The sequence below is a fragment of the Hesperophylax consimilis genome, chromosome 29 (genome assembly GCF_061612785.1).
Source record: "Hesperophylax consimilis isolate HC1 chromosome 29, BYU_Hcon_1.0, whole genome shotgun sequence".
Classification (NCBI taxonomy): domain Eukaryota; kingdom Metazoa; phylum Arthropoda; class Insecta; order Trichoptera; family Limnephilidae; genus Hesperophylax; species Hesperophylax consimilis.
In genome coordinates this window covers 10,856,594-10,876,727 of record NC_142864.1, presented here as the reverse complement: position 1 = coordinate 10,876,727, position 20,134 = coordinate 10,856,594, and the positions used below count along the sequence as shown (strand labels likewise).

Here is a 20,134-nt window from a genome sequence, read left to right as displayed (position 1 = left end):
CCATAAAATTTTTATTTGATTTCAAAATAATGGAATTTCTGCACTCATTCAACATACTAAATGTTTATTTTCTTTTACACATGCCAACGTCTTCAATTCTTACTAGTTTTAATGAATGATTTAATATTTTTCTACTAAGATCGTTTTGACTAGAAAATTAATTGAAAAGTTTTTTTAACAAGTTTTATCAAATTTAAAAAAGTCGGTTATCGAACAAAAAAATTGTTTCAAATTTGTTAAAAAATATCTAAAAATTGTATTATTTTCTTATAAAAATTCTATTATAATATTTTACGTTTAAGTAATACAATTAACTACATTTATTTTTTCATACCCTACTCTAACATCAAATCAATACGTTCATATTATTTATCTTTTTCTATTATTTTATTTACAGCAAATACAAATTACTTTCAGCAGAGGCAAAAAATAGATAAATAAAAAAAAAATGCGTAAAAAGATTTTAAAGCAGACTTTAACTAAAAAGCATTGGCAAGAAAAAAATTTTTTTTGGCAAATAAATAAAATATGTTTTTTTTGTGTTGTGTAGTCAAATGATGGTTTCAAATATAAAGCCTATATCTGTGAAAGTACAAAAAATTGCGTTAATAAATGTTTGCTCCGACCGAGGAATTATGATATTTCGTTTTCGGTCCGTTGTCAATGAGCTAATGCACAATATCTGCATCAAACAATAATAAATACAAATAAAATGCTGCAAACAACCAGTTACAATGCGAAAACAAATCTTCTCTTTTACACTAAGAAACAATTGGAATCAATAGCATCCATATTTCGTTCATTTTCGTTTCAATCATAGTTCCGTCCTTTTTCGGAATCTGATTGTTCGCGAGCTGCAATTGTTTCCGAGTTCGTTCGTTCGTCGGTTGGTTGGTGTTTATTCTATGCGGTGCTTTGCTGGGTGGCGATTGCAACGGCCTTTAGTTCCGTACCTGGCGGGCCCAGGCCAAGGTTGGCGCGGTCAGTGTTGTGCGTATTAGTGTCCAGCGGGGCCGAGAACGAGGCAGAGTGCGTGTCGTCCCCGCCCCACCCGCCACGGAAGTCTGACCCTGGACGCTTGATCAGATCATCTGGAATTTACGTAATAAAAAAATTAAAAGGGTAGCTATTAAATTTTGTAACCGCATGCATACCTCATTAAAACACACTGCAAAAAACACCAGCACATAAAATGGAACAAAAGGTTTCAGTCTGGATTAAAACAAAGGATACCTACACATTTTTTATAGAACTCAATAACATAAATGTTAAGTTTGCATACCCATAAAAATGCTGAGAAAAAATGAATGTTTCTTTCAAATTTTAGTATTACAGATCGACATATGCAATCAAAAATAATTAAAATTTTGAATGCCAAACAAAGATAGAGTTTTTAAAAGATGGTTTTATTATGTAAACTATACTTACTACTTCAAAAACAAATATTTAATTTGAAAAAAGAATTATTAGTTATTTTCATTAAAATACAATAAATTTGCAAACCTTGACAAATATTTTTTAAATGTTAAATGTTGTTTCGTAGAATTATTTATTTTTTTAATACAAAATTAAAGCGCAGTATTCTTTCTTTCTAACAATGCTTAAATCATATTTCTCACTGTAATACAAAATGAGATAGCATAACTTTTATGAGACCGTGTCAGACTGGGAGATATATCTCTCAAAAGGACTCTATGGTGAATATCTTCAAAAATTGCCCAATACCCATACCCAATTTTTACCGATTTATAACAAGTTTTTCGCTAAATCTTTTTATATATGTTATTTTTGAAGAAAATATCCATACATTTGTTTTGCCGAAACGTTAATTATATGAAATTCCCTTGATAGAAAAAAATAGCAAAGTAAGCTTGGAAAATTATTAAAAACACGTTTTGTTCTGTTATTTAATATGTTTTAGGCATGAAAAAATTTACAGTGTCTTTAAATATAACTTAAGCATTTGTCGAGAGATTTTTTGCTCTATTTCAAACGAGTTGTGTTTTAATCAAATATTTTCACCATGTTTGTATTTACATATCTCCCTTTCAAACCATATTTGAACGCTTACTACGCCTAAACACAATAAACCCACCACTCTTGACGTTCTGTGTCACGGTGAACGTCTTGCCCGTGTCCAGCGGCACGGTCCAGTTGACCGGGTCGGGTGAGCGCATGTTCATCTGCTCGGGAGACTTGACTCTGGTTGGCTCCGGCGGCGACTTCACCACGGGAGAGTCGTCCAGCAGAGTTCCGCGGTGGTCCCGGAAGGCGGATCCCGAACGCAGCGGAATTGCATCATCATCCTCTGTAAGCGAGCCAAATTAGTATACGGGGAAATTTAAAAAAAAGTTCAGCTGTCCCAGTTATCGATAGAAGTACACTGTCCAATGTTAAAACTTGTAATTTTAGACGGATGCTTTAAGGCGATGCCATACGTAGTAATGCAAAATCATGTGTTTTTGGTTTGAAAATTTGGTCGCCTAGAAATGTTACACATGCTTTAATTAATTACTGCGAGTAGAATAGATCTTGGCCTTTGAAATAATCGAGTATTTTTTAGATAAATCTTTTTATAAGCTTAGAAAAAAATAATGTATAAGGCCTATGAAAACTGCTTTAAAGTTAAAAATCTCCTACTTACGAAGCCATTTTCGGTTATGATTTTATTGTATAATGTGGCAAATTAAGTTATTTATAAAATGATCAAAAAAAATTTATTCCTGAACATCCACAAAATAAAATAAAAGGCACTTTTTGGCCATGTTTTTTTCTTTCATCAATCAAAACAGGCGGATGGTGTTAAGCGGGAATTTACACCTTATTGCCATCTACGTAAGGGTTATTATTGATAGCGATTCAATTTAAAATATTACACGACGTAGTGCATCGCCTTAAAACACTATTTTGCTTGTCCTGACAATAAATTGTTATTTTGGATTGCTATAACTACACTACCATTAACTGAAATATTATTACTGTCAAACTGGAAGACTTTAATCCTTAGAATGCTAATAAATCCTCATCGTATTTGGTCGGAATTCACCAGAATAATATATCTTCATTTTCTTCTAACTTGAACTGCCAACGTATTCGCTAGGAATACGCCGGTCTTTGACAGGTGAATTTTAAATATCCACGACAAATATGCCAGACTTTAAATGATTCATAATTTTTAGATGCAACTATAATAGTACAAAGTTATTTAGAGTTCTAAACACTACATAAATTACTACTCATACTTTCAAATTGTAATACGCAATTTCAAAAATCTTGTACGTAGTAAAGATGAAATAATTTGAAGTTCATTATTACCATTTGACATAATATGGACGGTGCCGAAGAACAAATGCAAATTTCTAGTTTTGCAGTAGAGTTGTATAAAATTTCGTTTCTGTATTTTTACTGTTTTTGAGATTGATCTCAAAATTTCTTGAGAAATGTAGTGTTATTTGATATTTTGGACTAACCCATGTTTATTTAATTGTAGAAATATATCATTGTAAGCATTAAAAATGCAGAAACGAAACTTTAACCAGCTCTACGGCAAAAGTAAAAATTCTCAAATCATTTAAAGTTTATCTGATCACTGACATAAACTTACATATAAAGCGGATAATCTGTTTACGTAACATCTTAAGCAACGGAAACCCTTAAATCGTGAGCTTTGTCGTCATGAAATTTGTTCAACTTTCTGTCAGGAGTTTCTATGTTAACACAATGATCATCAGCTCGCAAAGCCGCTTCAATCATGAGCTTCATTTTGACGGCCTACGTGGTCGAGGTATAAGGCTCTCGACTAGCAATACGAAGGTCGCGGGTTCAAATTCCGGCGTACGCAAGTAAATTTTTAAAATAATATATACTATACTTGCGGCATGTTCCAGAGTGAAAGGTACTCTCAGTATCGTCCCGGTGTAAGACCACCATTCAGAATTTTACGTTGCTTGAAATGGGTTAAGCCATGTTTGGTGACCAGATCTGAATGGCCAGGTACTCCCCCACCTTTCTCTTCCCATCTCCTTCCCCTACCCACTACCTTCAGCCTCAAAACATACCCCAATCGGGAATTCCATAGTCTCACTGGCTCCAGACGGCTGGGAGCAGTTGGGACTCTTGTGCAGTATTCACATAAAAAAAGCTATTTAACTTTGAATAATCTATTAAACTGTCCAAAAAATCAGAGAAGGCGCCATATTGTGGGTTTATATTACGGAGGCACATTAAAATTTGAAATATGCGGTTGATGAATAACAAGTTGTCGAAATAAGCTAGGCTAGCAGTCCATAATGGAGTGCTGATAACAACCCTGATGTGTAGTAGTGAGGCGTACATGCGATAAAATCATGTATAACCGTGTTGCTAATTAGAAAACAAGATTGATTTAAGAGGGACGCTTAGATGGTTTGGATATGTAGAGCAGATGAACGAAGAAAGGAGTGTAAGGAGAATGTTTGACTCAAAAGTGAAAAAGACAGCGCACGATCAAGTGAATCAAATGAAAATGAGTCGGTCATGTTGAGAGTTCGAATTTTTCAGAATAACAGAAGAGTGTGTGTGAATGTGAATGAAGCAATACAGCGTTGTGTGGAGGTCCATTCATTCTGCCTACCCCTGCGGGAAGGCGTGTTGGTTAATTAATTAGCTAGTTAGCATAACCCTGATCTGGGTACCAGGACATAAAGGGATCGAGGACAATGAGCGGGCTGTTGCACTAGCAAGGAAAGGGGCGAAAGCACCACTTGCGGGATCCTAGCCTGCCATAGGAGTAGCAGCTTGCCACACTAAAATACATATTGAAAGGTGGGTCAAATCCCGGCACTGGGAGGAATGGGAAAGGGCACCCGGAATGCAAAGTACTCATAAAAGGACCAGACCCAAGGCGAATAAGACAACTACTCAATATGAACATAAACTCACTGAGGGAACTGGTAGGACTACTAAAGGGACACTGCTATCTCAGAGACACGTGTAGTTGTTGGAAGTGGAAAACACCAACCGAATCGGGAAATGTGAAGAGGATGAAGAGACTCCAATTCAGCATTGGTGCCAATGTCCCGCTCTGTTGGGAACAAGGCTCAGATAGCTGGGAAGACACATTGTAGAACCAGAAGACATAGCCACATATCCAATCACTTCATTAAAGGGACCGGTTTACTGTTAAAGGAATGAGGTAAAATGGGAGAGCCTAAAAGCTCACGGGAACTACATGTAAACCGTCTCCGCTCTATAAATAAATAAATAGTTAGCTACTAACCGCAAAGTTACAATTGTCAAGCTTACTAAGGACGGGTTGTTTCGGAGAATCTGAACAATTCATCAAATTTCAATGTTCATTTTCAAGTTCTGTGAAAGATTTTTTCATGTTCTGTTTTTATTTCAGTTTTGTCAAGCAACTAACCTACAATGATATAAAAGCAGAAATTGAATAAGTCTTTCACAGAACCCGAAAATGAACGTTGAAATTTGATGAATTGTTCAGATTCTCCGAAACAACCCGTCCTAAAAGTCTTTCTTGAAGAAGTGTTGGAAGTTTAGAGTTAGGCATCTCAGTATTCATGAAAATTCCATCGTATCCAGGCTTTATGGCCGAAGCTGTCAACTGGGGGTAGATTTATTAGATTATTAAGTTCTGGGCGGAATGACACGCACTAGAATGGGGGTATTTTGTAATATTTCACAATTTTGAAATACAGCCATAAAATGTTGGCGACGTGCTTTAACTTGGTACATGAAACTATCATTTGGGTATCAAAACTAGAGTTTACAGTACCTGCTTAAAGATGCGTTGATTGCATGCAGCTTGTGTAAAAATTGATCATCAAACTTCATAAAAGAAAATTCCAGTGAAATCGAAAAAAAAGTTCGTTTTTTTTAACTTTAACTCCACACAGGAGGTTTTTCTTTGGGGATATTGTGTGGAGGGTCTGTTTGAGGAGGGAAGGTGTGAACATGAACTGAAGAGAGCTATATTGTAGGAGGGAGGAAACATAGAGGCCTGCAAATCCTTACATAGCCGAGCTGTTGAACTCAAGAACGAGTCTTAGAAAGTCTTACAAATGTCAACCGTGTACATATGTTGGGAGCGTGGTTGAGGTGTTTCCCGACTATGCACCGGTGCCTAAGGGATCAATGACGCTAGTTTCTCGGAGCATCTTCCATTTTAATACTGGTAAAACAAACACAGCAACTTGACGCATGATTTTCAAACTTTTTAATAAGACAGGGGATTCTATCAAACGGAATGCCCGTTTCTGCACAGAGTCAAGGGTTTTTTAAAGTATTTGGAGATTCAGACTAGAGGTGGCTGTCAAATTCAACAGTGGTTTGAACATGCGATTTGTACAGGGTCAGCAGTTGGGTACTACATGTTAAAGTATCTGCGGACACTGTACAATACGCCCAGCTTCTGAGAGGCCAACTTGACTTCGACGGAGTCCCCGTGCCTGAGCTGGTCACTTAGAGTTACACCAAGCATATCAGTGAAGGACATGTTGGGAAGATTGCTTTCGTTGAAGGAGCCTAAATTGTAATTTCGATCCTTTTTAGATGTAATCAGACATTATTGGGTCTTTGAAACATTAATTTTGACTAGGTTTTTCTAACCCAAATACAAAGAACAAAAAATGCATTGAAAAACTTTTAGAATGCATACATAAATGCAAAAAATTTTCACATACTATATTTTCAAATGTATACCTACACTTGTTGTAGCAGATTTAAAAAGACAATAGTCAAAATAGACAAAAAGACAGATCCTACCAGTGCATCTACAAAAATGAAACTTTACAGGAGATCATTTTAAAGTAAGAAATGTTAGCACTTTTATGCAATTCGCCAAGCGATTTGATATTTTCAGTAAACACTTACTTTAGTGTCGGCTTATGTATTTTATAATGTTAAATTTCAAATTAAATGTATTTTAAGAAAAGTGTAGTTCCATGTGTATACTCCGATTCTTATTTTGTACTTATCAGTTCAAGTGGCATATGGCCGTATATATAATTGAAACTACAATCATAACTGTGATGTTTGATAATAAGTTGGGTATTCAAGCGATAGATGGCACTAGTCATAAAGCTTACTCCCGAGTCCGACAGATGTCGCTAGAGTGTAGCAATTGCCTGTGGGATATTATTGCCAGACAACAAGCTTCTAGAAACGGAGAATTACCAACCCTCGGGTAATGAACACTGTAGCTAAATCCAGACTAATTTATTGTAACGTAAATAAACGCAATTATAGTAAAAGAAACTTTTACTTTTCACAAGAGTTCCCAACACTAAATCTGTAAGTAAAGCAGAGGTATAACAATAACATATTTAAATAACAATGAAATGAGACTATGTTTCTTATTACTATCATAAACTACCATTTAATTGAATATTTATCCCCGGTGCAAAAAAAAAACAACCTGTGTTCCGGCCAACAGACGGTCAATGGAACGTTGCTCACTTATATGGCGTAATGGCACCCTTAGTGGAACGCCGAACAAACCTGTAACTTGACATGCACGTTTGAACGTCGTAATTTATGCAAAAAGTAGGCAGATTATTGCTTTTATGTATCAAAAATAGAGTTTTTTTTCATTTTGCTCAACTGGTAAACTGAAGTATTGTCAAAATGTTTTTTAAAAAAAATGTGAAAACACCTAAAAGTGTAGTTAACCGGTTATACGTGGATCCATCGATATGAACCAATCATACAATACTATTTGTTAGGGTGAACTACAGGGTTTTCCAATAAGAGGTGTTATTTTGATATTCAATCGTAAAAGATCAATGGTTTCGTTGCTTGTGTGGCGCGTAGCGCCGTCTTGTTGAAAGTGAACGTTGTCCAGATCAATACCATCCATTTTCGGCTATAAAAAATTATTAATCATCTCTCGATAGCGCAATCCATTCACCGTAATTGTTGCTCCAGCCTCATTTTCGAAAAAAGTAAGGTCCAATGACTCCGCCGGACCATAAACCGCACCAAACAGTCACACGTTGAAGATAGAGAGGCTTTTCAATAATAACTCTTGGGTTTTCCGAGCCCCAGATGCGACAATTTTGCTTGTTGACGAAGCCACCGAGGTGGAAATGGGCTTCATCACTCAAGATGATTTGCATTTGATTCACTCAAGTGAATTTTAATAATTTCAATGCTTTGTTGAAGCATGTATCGTTCCATTTTTATTAATGGCATAGTTTCTACTTGTCAAATGTCAAAAAATGACAGCTTCAAAAGTAACATCTACCGAAATAGCGGGCTATTCAAAATAACACCTCTTATTGGAAAATCCTGTATAATGCGCTACCTATTGTATTTACCCGGTTTCACCCGTAAGACATGAGAAGGAATTACGAAGGGGAGGAGGAAAGATAGGGAAGTACCTTGCTATTGAGGTCTAATCTCTAAAACCATCTCAAGCAATATTCTTAAAAGTACACTCGAATAAATACCATTATTTGTTTTATTTTTGGCAGTTGTACGGATTTTTCTTAGATTCATAGTTACATTGACCTAGAAATGCCAGAGATAAAGAGTTGAGGATATTTCATGATCCCAGAGCTCGCCGTTCGTACGCACAGATTTTAGAATTTGCAGAGAATGTATTCACGCAAAACCCGTGAACCGTTCTCAACTAGCAAGTAAGTTAATAAATAATTGACTATTGATGGTAAGGCCGTAATACGTTATATTATGCCCTTTAGACTGCTTAATTATTTATTTGCTAGTTGGGAACGGCTCACATGCGTCGTGTGGAGTATCTGGACTAAGCTACTTGGGAACAAAAATACACACATATACAATGTAATAAAACATTCATATCTCTGTTTTCTACTGTTAAGTGACACAATTTTTAAAGTGTTATTCCTAGTAGAAAGAGTGATTGAAGACAAATTTTAAACTTACACTTAAGTAGAAATATACACTTAGGTTGAAACTTACACTTAATGAACAACTCGAAGGATTTTACCAAAGCATTGATGTTATGTTGATAAAGAATTCTTGCATTAATCTATACACATTTATTCAACATTTTAAGAATATTGTAACACTGAGTAACTTGACCAGTTGTGGAAGTATGTTTACACTACATAAAATGTTGTTTTGTGTGCTTTGGGGGTTAAACCCTCAACAGGAAAGTGTCAGAAGACCAGTGCGTTATACACTCAACCACCAAACCAATGAATATATTTCGGATTCAGCCCTCGAATTTACAATAAGAAAAACATTTAGTTCAATGCAGAGATCAAAAGTGTTGAACTCAAAGTCTTCAGGCTAAGTATAATTTCAATCAGACTCAATGAAATTAGATTTAATATCATTGAATTAAGATTCAATATAATTGGTTTCAATATATTGGTATTTAACATAGTTGAATTCAACATGACAATTGAATTTAACATCATTGGCCTTATTATGTTTAGATTCAACATTTTGAAATATGACATAATTAGATTCAACATTTTGGTCTTTGACTTAATTGGATTCAACATCAATAAACTCAACATCATTGGATTCAACATGTTAACGGAATTCAACAACATCGGAAGCATTTTAATTGAGTTCAACATCTTAAACGCAGACTTTAGTCCTTTATTATAGACTTTTTATTTCTGCTTAAGCAAAATAATTTTAATCTGTGAACAAATACTTCTCAAAAATGTTAATTTTTTTGTAGCTTCAAGGGCTGAATACAAAAGTTTTCAAATACAATTAACATGGAATGAATACTTACCTTAAAAATATACATGTTATTTACTGGATGTTTGATGAACTTATGATACAGTTGGTGAGAAAGGGTTCATGCAAACTACTTAGATAACTAAATAATAGAAAAAAGGGTGATTTAAAAATCATTATTCATTTTTTATGATATTGAATTATTGAACAGTAATCATTTATTATTAGTGTTTACGGCAATATGCAATCTTTATAAGACGGGTGCTATATAAATTCCGTGTAACAGTATTATAATTGTCACGCATATGATTGTCACATATAATTGTAACACATATAGTTGTCACAGATATAATTATCACACTTACAGTTGGACAGCGCGAACTACAGCGTGGATATAATGCTTTTCCAACACATTTTTATTACTACAAAATGAGTACCTAGTTATTTAGAGTATATCTAAATGCCTTATAGAAGCGATGGATTCTCAGGAAAAGGGCAGTGAAAAGGAAAGTGACTGAATTTAAAAATTTGATTTAAACTACAAAAAAATGTAGCTATTTTAAAATTGAATATAATTTTATGATTTTTTTTCTGTTTATTGAATTAATAGTGATTATTAGCTTAGTGTTGTGTTATCAGAGATTTTTATAAATAATCATTTTAAACTCTTCAAAGATAATTCTTTATACATTGAACATTATACTTTATACATTTAGATTGTTTTATATTTACATATATTTGTTATTCGATTGTATTAGATGTGTTATTTTTTGTTGAATTAATGTAAAAATATTGTTATTTTAATGACCTACAGTTCAGTATTATATTAACTGAGTTTTTAACAGGTAAATAGTTGACCGAGTGTAACGCATCTAAAAACTCTGCCATTTATTCATATTTTTATTTTTCAAAAATATAGGTGAGCTGATAAACGAGTTGGCAGAGATTCATTACTCAAGTCTCGGTCAATCTTATTATTTTCTGTGTCTTTCTATTTTCATGTTCTTTGAAGATTGTTAATTTAATTTCAATATTAAATTCATCATGCTGTTTCACAAAACCTGTCTTGGCACATATAGTCCTTGCTTTAGTCACATTTATACATTGCCCCATGCATACTCTGAATCCTGAAATGACCCGATTCAAGTGTTTGATAGTGTTATGTATTCCTCAGGCTTCTTCTACTATTTAGCATCATAAATATTCTCTATACTCCTTTCTTCGCTCATCCACCCTACATGTCCAAACCATCGAATAGTGCCTTTCTTAATCTTACTCATTACGCTTACATCTGCATTGCATTTGTAGGGTAAATTATAGGGACTTTACATCTCCCGAAAATAATGACAAAATTATTTTTACCCACATTCTTGTTTGGTTTTGACCCTAAATCTCCTCTAGCGTACGCAATCTGTTTTTTCATAAAATTATTGTAACGTGAGTTTTGTTAAAATTAAAAATTAAATTGGAAATGTTCGAATTCTCATTATTACACACCGAGAGTAATCACGCAACCTTGGATTCTGCGGATTGGAGAGCCACAGAATCATTCAGTCAACATCCCATTTAAATTGGCGATAGTCACAATCCTCCAAACATTCTTTACGAATCTCCACATTGCTTACACGATCATAGATGGTTTTATCACACATACGCTTCAGGGATCTCATTTATACAGAATTAAGTCTACTTTCGTCCTTCATTTATTCCATGCCTCTCTGCCATACATCAGGGTAGGTACCAGCACTTCATTGTGGACTGCCAGCTTCGCTTCTTTGGACAAATTTTTGTTAGGCTGCGTTCAGTCCTCCATCAACGTAGTTCCAATTTCTCATAAACATAATTCCAAAATACACAAACTCATCGCCCTGCCTATTTTCATCCTTACTCTACCAGTTCACTGCAGTACACCAAGTTTTGTACTGAAAACATTTTGCATTATTATTAGTTTATTAAGATTTTTAGTGAATTTCGAAAACAAAACAAAAAACAGAACAAAAATACTTGACGTCCACAGTTGAAAGTGTATACATATTATCTAGTAATTGAACACGCTACTTGGTGATTGTTGGCCATTGGTTGGATGGCAACGTTTACAGGTTGTTTGTTTGTTGCTAGACGCAGTACGAACCTATGGTAATGCCAACTTTGGCGCGGTTTATTTTCCTTTTAGGCGATGAGAAGGGCGCGTAAGGCTTTCGGGGAGCGGGCAGCGCCGCGCCATCTGCTGACGGATTGTATTTATTGGTTGTGTTTAGCGCCAGCCCTAGGTAGAAACAGTGTGGAATGGCCAAAATGGCGTTTACAAGCAGCAACATATCATATTTACCTACCCACTGGCATGCAATACACATTTATAATAGGAAACGAAATGATAAAACCAATTCCGGAGTCAGTAAGACTACAGTATCCTCAGTAGGGAAAGGAGATGCTCGTAGTTGTGAGTCAATAGACTTATTTGTATATGATGTAAGTCACTAATTATTTGGATGTATCTAAGTCAATAATAATTATAAGTCACTAGTGAAAAGTTTTAGATTAGATAAATTAAGTTTTAAGGCATCCTTGGGAGACTGTTTTGGTGCTATAAAACTAGTTCAGTTATTATTCTTGTTTAATTGCAGAATCGATAAAGATGTCAAATTTAACAGGAGTTCTCAACTAGCAATCCGTAAGTCGCGTGTGCAAGTATCGGTAAACACAAGTAAATTTTATTTGATTAATTTGTGTTATTTCACAATTTATGAATTTAAAATTATTTGTGGAACAGATTGGCAGATACTCTCAGTATCGCCCCGGTGTAGGACCACCATTCAGAATTGAAATGTTGCTTGAAATGGCTTTAGCGACGTTTGGTGACCAGATCTGAATATCCAGGTACTTCCCCTTCTTACTACCTTCAGCCTCATAACATAACGAATTGGGGATAATATAGTCTCACTGGCTCCAGATGGTTGGGAGTATTTTGGTACAGTATTCACATTAAAAAAGTTAATTTTTACTATAGATATGACAATATCTTGTAGACAGGCCTTAAAGCGTTCCTCTTTAAACTTAGTTACGTTTCTTGCGTTTTTATGTCAACAATCAGTTGCCGTCATTATTTTGTTCTAGTTATTTGGAGTTGTTAAAGGCTGGGGTGTTTCAAACTATATCACATTCTATGACCATCATATCAGCATAACGGTTATGTTTTTATGCTTGTCATTTACAGGGTGTTAAGGGACGTACTTGACTTTAACTTTAACTTTAACTTTAACTTTAACTTTAACTTTAACTTTAACTTTAACTTTAACTTTAACTTTATCTTTATCTTTATCTTTAACTTTAACTTTAACTTTAACTTTAACTTTAACTTTAACTTTAACTTTAACTTTAACTTTAACTTTAACTTTAACTTTAACTTTAACTTTAACTTTAACTTTAACTTTAACTTTAACTTTAACTTTAACTTTAACTTTAACTTTAACTTTAACTTTAACATTAACTTTAACTATAACTTTAACTTTAACATAAAAATGTAAATTAAATTTTGGTCTTCGGTAATTTATTTGAAGAATTCATATAGGTGAAAAATTCTTCCATGTCATCACTGGTAAGCCGAGTAACCGCCCTACCCCTCACTATCCAATACCTTCTTGAATTCCACTGCATGCAAATGCTCCTTATAATAACAACACTTGATTTCAACTTAAAAATCTAATGAAGACAAATATTTACGTGGGAGGTTTAAGTAAGCATGCACAGCATAGGATTTTAGGTTGTTAGTTTGGGTTATTTTAACTTTAATGCATCTTTTACATCTCTCACGACATAAACAATTATTTCTTGTAGTAATTAAGTCGAAACCATGTGCTATTTTTTTGCATATTAGGCTTGCAGCAGAATTCAGCAAGTTTATCAAAGCTAGTCAAGCACGTCCGTAGCAAAGCTAAAACGGACCAAGACTCTGTGTTTCACGAAGACCGCTAATATATTAAAAATAACGTTGATCGTCATTAAATATGATAAAGATGTAACCTCCCCACCTTAATAAATAATCAAAAAGATTATCTTCGTAGTCGAAATCTTCGTTATATTTTTGTATTATTATTTTCATTATTACTATGTATTATATGCCAATGGGTTATGAATGGTTACCAATGCATGAAAAGCAGAGTTAAAGAGAGAAGAAATTAACTAACTAGAGATGAATTATTACAGAAATGATGGAGCTACAATGAGAGATTTCCTGTTACATAAATGAAAAAGCTAACTTTTATGAAAGAAACACAATTATATCAATACATTTTTAATTCAAGACAGAAACAATTTCAAATCAAACTGTGTTCCATTGTTAAACAGAAAAATGTTACAAATAATTCAAGGAAGAACAACTCACTTGTTCCCTTCTTCAAATATCATCCAAAGTGAAACATTATAACTCTATAAAGAAATGTCTGCAATCTTGGCGATATTATTGAATAAGAGTTTTTATAGAAACTCTAGGGGTTCGTAGTAGAAGTGCCTATGACAGTTTTTGATGATTTAATTGAGGTATTAGAAAGTACTCCAAAATACCTACTCCTTCTTCTTTCGTATGGTCAGAAGGTAACAAAGATAACATCTAGGTCAGTGAGCCAATCTAGGGCCTCAAGCCTCGCCCTGTGGACCACCTAAATCCCGCCGGGGAATGAATGCAGCGGGCATTCTTTGAACACATGTTCGTGACTTGTTGCGGTCTTGAACGGGTGTATTGATATATTTTTTTATATATTATTACCATTAAACTAGCAACATTATATGGGTTAAGAATCGAAAACATGTTTAATACAGGGATAAATACAGTAACATGAAATATATGTACGTATATAAAATTAAATATTTTTTAAAACATTTGTGCACTTATAATAATATACAAAACATAAATCCATGAAGAAGTGAAATAATTTAATTTTGCACTTCATCAAAGAGTCTAGTTCTAGTCTAATTACATATGTAGTTGATTTATTTTGAAAATACCATTAAAGAGAGAAAAAAATCAGGCCGTAAAAAAGTTTTTTACAACAATACATCTATTTTCAATTTACGACCTACTTGCGTCATCGCTTCGGTCGGCTGGTAGTCAATTTGAAAGATTTTTGTTGTTTTTTTGGATTGACTGAGGATTGAACATTCCTCCCCAGATATTGGAGTGAACCGCGCTAACAACTGTGGTAATCGCGATTTGGTAGGAAAGACATTGATTTTGTATATAAACTGATTTGTAATGTTATCCGTTTATGAGAACGCTTATATATCGGCGTGTGTATGCTTGATTACCGCCAAAAGTTGACAGAATGCATTGTCATTGACAGTGAGTCTGTTTCAGCTATATTGGATGTCGAGAAGTTGGTTAATTTCCACTCATCACTTACCAAGATTTGCATTCAACAAACACAAAGGTGAAATTCAAATAGATGTACAGGATTTTCCAATAAGAGGTGTTATTTTGAATAGCCTGCTATTTCGGTAGATGTTACTTTTGAAGCTGTCATTTTTTGACATTTGACAATTAGAAACTATGCAATTAATAAAAATTGAACGATACACGCTTCAACAACGCATTGAAATTATTAAAATTCACTTGAGTGAATCAAATGTAAATCATCTTGAGTGATGAGGCCCATTTCCACCTCGGTGGGTTCGTCAACAAGAAAAGTTGTCGCATCTGGGGCTCGGAAAACCCAAGAGTTATTGTTGAAAAGCCTCTCTATCCTCAACGTGTGACTGTTTGGTGCGGTTTATGGCCCGGCGTAGTCATTGGACCTCACTTTTTCGAAAATGAGGCTGGAGCAACAGTAACGGTGAATGGATTGCGCTATCGAGAGATGATTAATGATTTTTTATGGCCGGAATTGGATGGTATTGAATTTGGACAACGTTTACTTTTTGTTCCTCATATAAACGAAATAACCAACAAGGCCATGAAATGTTTGGGTTTTATATTAAGGACAGCGAAAGATTTTAAATTAATAAATTCCTTCAAACTGCTATTCACTGGTTTAGTTAGAAGTAATCTAGAGTATAACTCAACAATCTGGTCTCCATTTTATAAGATTCACCAATTAAAAATTGAAAGAGTGCAACATAAATTTCTGCGATTTATTAATTATAAATTAGGAATTCCAAACGAATATCTTAATTACACTTTCCTCATGAACTTACTAAATTTAACCGATTTATCATTGAGACGCACAGTGTGCGACTTAGTATCTCTTTTCAAAATTTCGAATGGCAGACTGGACGCCATTGATTTGACGAGTCTTATATCGCTCCGTGTACCTACGCGCGACACTCGACAGACCGCTCTATATAATGTTCCCATATCTGCTAACAATTATTTTCAAAACTCACCTATTCAAAGACTTCACATACTCGGTAATAAGTATAGCTCAATTGATGTTTATCATCACCAATCAGTATACAAACTAAAATACAGTATACTAGAATGTTTGTAACAGATTCATAATTTTTTTCAAACGCATATTTTATTGTCTCATTAACTAAGGTTTGTTTTGTAAAATTCCCAATCGGGCAAAATAAAGATTGATGATTACAAAGATGGTTTACAACAAACTGTAGTGTTTATCTTTATAATAATAATAACAAACTTACTTGTCTTGTGTGTATTACCTACTTACATTATTGTACTCTTGTAACTACACTATATTTATATAAACTTATCGAACTCATTGTCCAAATTCCAATAACACCGTAACTATATACTTGAATTGTATCTACTTAACTACCTACCTATATCTGTTATATTTTTCTCAAGTTTATGTATTAGTTTAACCTATGTTCTGTAAAATATTCAACCGACGTACTTTATACAATAAACTTTGCTTGCTTATGTTTACAAAATAACAACACCATAACAATAACCCTACACATTGTTATGTAAGCTCATACTCAATTTATTATGCTATGTAATTAAAATATTTTATAATGCTACTGAACAACAAAACCCATAATATGTATATGTAAAAGCCTTCTAGGCGTTAATAAAATGAAATAAATAAACAAGACGGCGCTACGTGCCACACAAGCAACGAAACCATTGATCTTTTACGATTGAATATCAAAATAACACCTCTTATTGGAAAACCCGTTATATGGTGATGGAGTGAAAAAATAATTTGTAAAAATTGTGGGATCATCAAATCATTTTGCATTTTCTTAATTTTGGAAAAAAAAATTTTAAACAATATTTTGCAAAAATTAATGATGAACCCTGATGGATGAACATTTATAAAAAGAACTCCAAACTGTTTTTTTTTAATAATTATTCAATTTGAAGGTTTTTTTATCCAAACATTATTGAAAAAAACACTTAGAAAGTAAAGATTCTTTTCACAATGTTTGTTGTAAAAATAAAAAAAAGATGAGGAAAGAAAGAATGAGATGTGTTGTTGATTTTTATGTATTTTTTATTTCAAGGCAACTAGTGCGCACACAATATTATATTGAATCATTTAAAAAAAACGGTCATTGCAGATAAACACATTTTTTTTAAATTTCAACCCTCATAAAATTATCTTAAATAGAAACTTTTTAATATCAATAAATTTGAGCAGTTTCGGCACATTTTATATTTTACAAACGATTGTCAAATTTATATTGACACAAAGAAATACTGTCTATAGTTATAAAAGTTAATTAATTTGTAAAATGCCATATAAATTGTTAGGCCCAGTTGTTTGAAACCTCATTACATTTGAAAATTTTCAAAAAGTCGGCAAAATATGCCATTTTGATTTTATTTTTTACAGATTCTCGGTTCGTCAGCGTTAGCTCAAATATTGATTTTGGTTCATATTTCATCAGCCGGCATGCATAACGGCCATGTGACGGGGGTGCAGAAAACCGGGACTAATTTTTGTAAAATTTAAAAATGCCATGTGTTAATTTAAATTAAGCTTTTTTTAAATTTATTTATTTACAACAAGTAATGAATTCACATAAGAAATAATCTCTCATGCTAGTAAATCTAGCATGAGAGAATTTGAAAATCAACTTTGAAATTTGATGAATTGTTCAAATTCTGTGAAACAAATCATCCTAAAAGAGTTCAAGTTGTTAATATTAAGTCATCGTTAAGGCGAAGCTTAGTGCTCAATCACTATTTTGATTAAACTTTATAACGAATTGGTGTACATTATGAATACCAAAAAATATGCTTTAAATAAATTGAAGGTTTTCCTATCGTTTCGCTTGAGTATAAAACAAATAAAAAATAAAACTACTCAATAAAAAATATAAATGCAAACTACTAAAAAATATTTTTTTTCAATAGAAATGTATGAACGCATAATGAAAACAATTTTTAAAAAATACAGTTTTATAGCTAAGATTATCTGTGACAGTTTCACTTGATCAACTTTTTTGCTTTCTCATAAAATTATTTACAAAATAAGAGTTTTTTGCTTGAAATCGAACGTTTCTAGAGTTCGTTTGTCAAGCGATTTTAATGCATATTACCTTCAATATAAGGTATCCAAGAATATACCCATTTTTGGCATGTAGCTTTTTGTGAATAATTTTATAAGAAAGAAAAAAGTTAATCAAGTGAAACTGTCACAGATAATCTTATAATACTGTATTTTTTAAAAGTTGTTTCCTTTATGCGTTCATACATTTCTATTGAAAAAATATTTTTTTGTAGTTTAAATTTATATTTTTTATTGGGTAATTTTTTTTATTTGTATTCTACTCAAGCAAAACGATAGGAAAACTTTCAATTTATCTAAAACATATTTTTTGGTATTCCTAATGTACACCAATTCGTTATAAAAATTAATCAAAATGGTGATTTAGCATTAAGCTTCGCCTTAAAGAGAAATGATAATTGTGACAATTTATTATCAACTTTTTTTAAAGTCTTTTATAATATATCTAGCATAAAATATTTAAAATAGTGTTATGTAACTAGATAAATAAGAAAAAGGTGCGAAAAACATAAGCAAATGGTTATTTACAACGAAACATAATATGTAGGGGTATTTTATCATCTCTGAGTAAACTGTTGAGTAAAGTAAGTTTAATCACAGGATTAACATGGCGGAAAAAAGACATGTACTTGATGGGTTTTATTCAATCAGCTGTGCCGAAACAGATAGTACTCGACGAGTAGAATTAAATGCACAGTTTACTCAGAGATGTTAAAATACACCCTTATTTAAATGGATATAATTCCATAGCTAAAACATCAAACATAAAATTACAAGGCAATATTAATAGCAGTGCTTTAGTGCTTATATTATGACTAGGTTATATTATTTCCCCTTTCTTCTCTATGAAATAAGAGAGTGACAAAATAATCTATAGACTTAAAATATTTTGATTTAAATAATTGTTCAGTTTGGTTAGATATTTTGGCGTCAAATACAAATTTAAGTTTTGTATGAAACAAGCTGTGCAGCCGTTCCTCTTAAGGCGATGCACATTGGCGTGTAAAGGGTGCATACAAACATTCGAGCCGAACTGCCGAGCTGAACCACGACTTATGGGAATGGAACGAAGTAACCAAAGTTCGGCTCGAGTGTTTATACGCACACTTACATACCAAATTCATACCAAAGCCCAAGATGTGTTCTAATTGCAGTATTTAATTAAAGTGTCATGTATAATATTAACAACCGGATCAAAATTTTAACCCAAAAACGCAAAACAATGACAATGTTTCAACATATTTTGAAATTAAATTATATATTATTACGTACGTATTATTTTTTTAAAGAGTGATAGACATTTCCAGATTACTAATGTTTTAAAAGTATTTAAATTCCTCCCATGCACTAACACCACAAAAGATACTAATCAGTGGAGACATCGGTTTCCAATCAAATCTACATGGAAGGCATTTCTAGTAGGTACTTTAAACTATAATAATTATTCTTGATTATACAGGATTGATTTATTTTCCATAGATAAATTACATATTAATTTACAATAAATTAATGAAGTGTTTTCTTATTGCGTTTGGATATTTTTGTTAGTGCGTGCTCGTGTTGACAATTTACAAAAGATAGATTGAAAATATAAGCCCATATATAAACATAAGTCTCCATTTAATTTGAGACATAGTTTTAAAGCAGCCTTATATTTATTTCAGATTAAAGAATTGAAATGAGCACATATTTCAGAGAAAGCCATGAATGTGACAAAATAATCGATATGCACACATATTTCAGACAATACTATGAATGTGACCAAATAATAGAAGTGAGCACATGTTTTAGACAATGCCATAAATGTGACCAAATTATCGATATGAGCACATATTTCACGACTTTGAGTCGATATGAGCACATATTTCACGCCTTTGAGTCGATATGAGCACACATTTCACGCCTTTGAGTCGATATGAACACACATTTCACGCCTTTGAGTCGATATGAGCACACATTTCACGCCTTTGAGTCGATATGAGCACACA

General features: G+C 33.1%; 1 protein-coding gene across 9 annotated transcripts in view; it reads right to left on the bottom strand.

Moving 5' to 3' along the window:
• LOC149409872 (uncharacterized) overlaps positions 1-20,134 on the bottom strand; it is a 188,642-nt gene that overhangs the window by 3,240 nt on the left and 165,268 nt on the right. For all 9 annotated transcript variants that reach the window (XM_089649242.1, XM_089649243.1, XM_089649241.1 and 6 more), the window contains 2 exons: positions 2,096-2,308; positions 954-1,091 (listed from right to left, as the gene is read on the bottom strand). In XM_089649242.1, the coding sequence (XP_089505368.1) occupies positions 954-1,091; positions 2,096-2,308 (351 nt within the window). The remainder of the gene's footprint in view (positions 1-953; positions 1,092-2,095; positions 2,309-20,134) is intronic.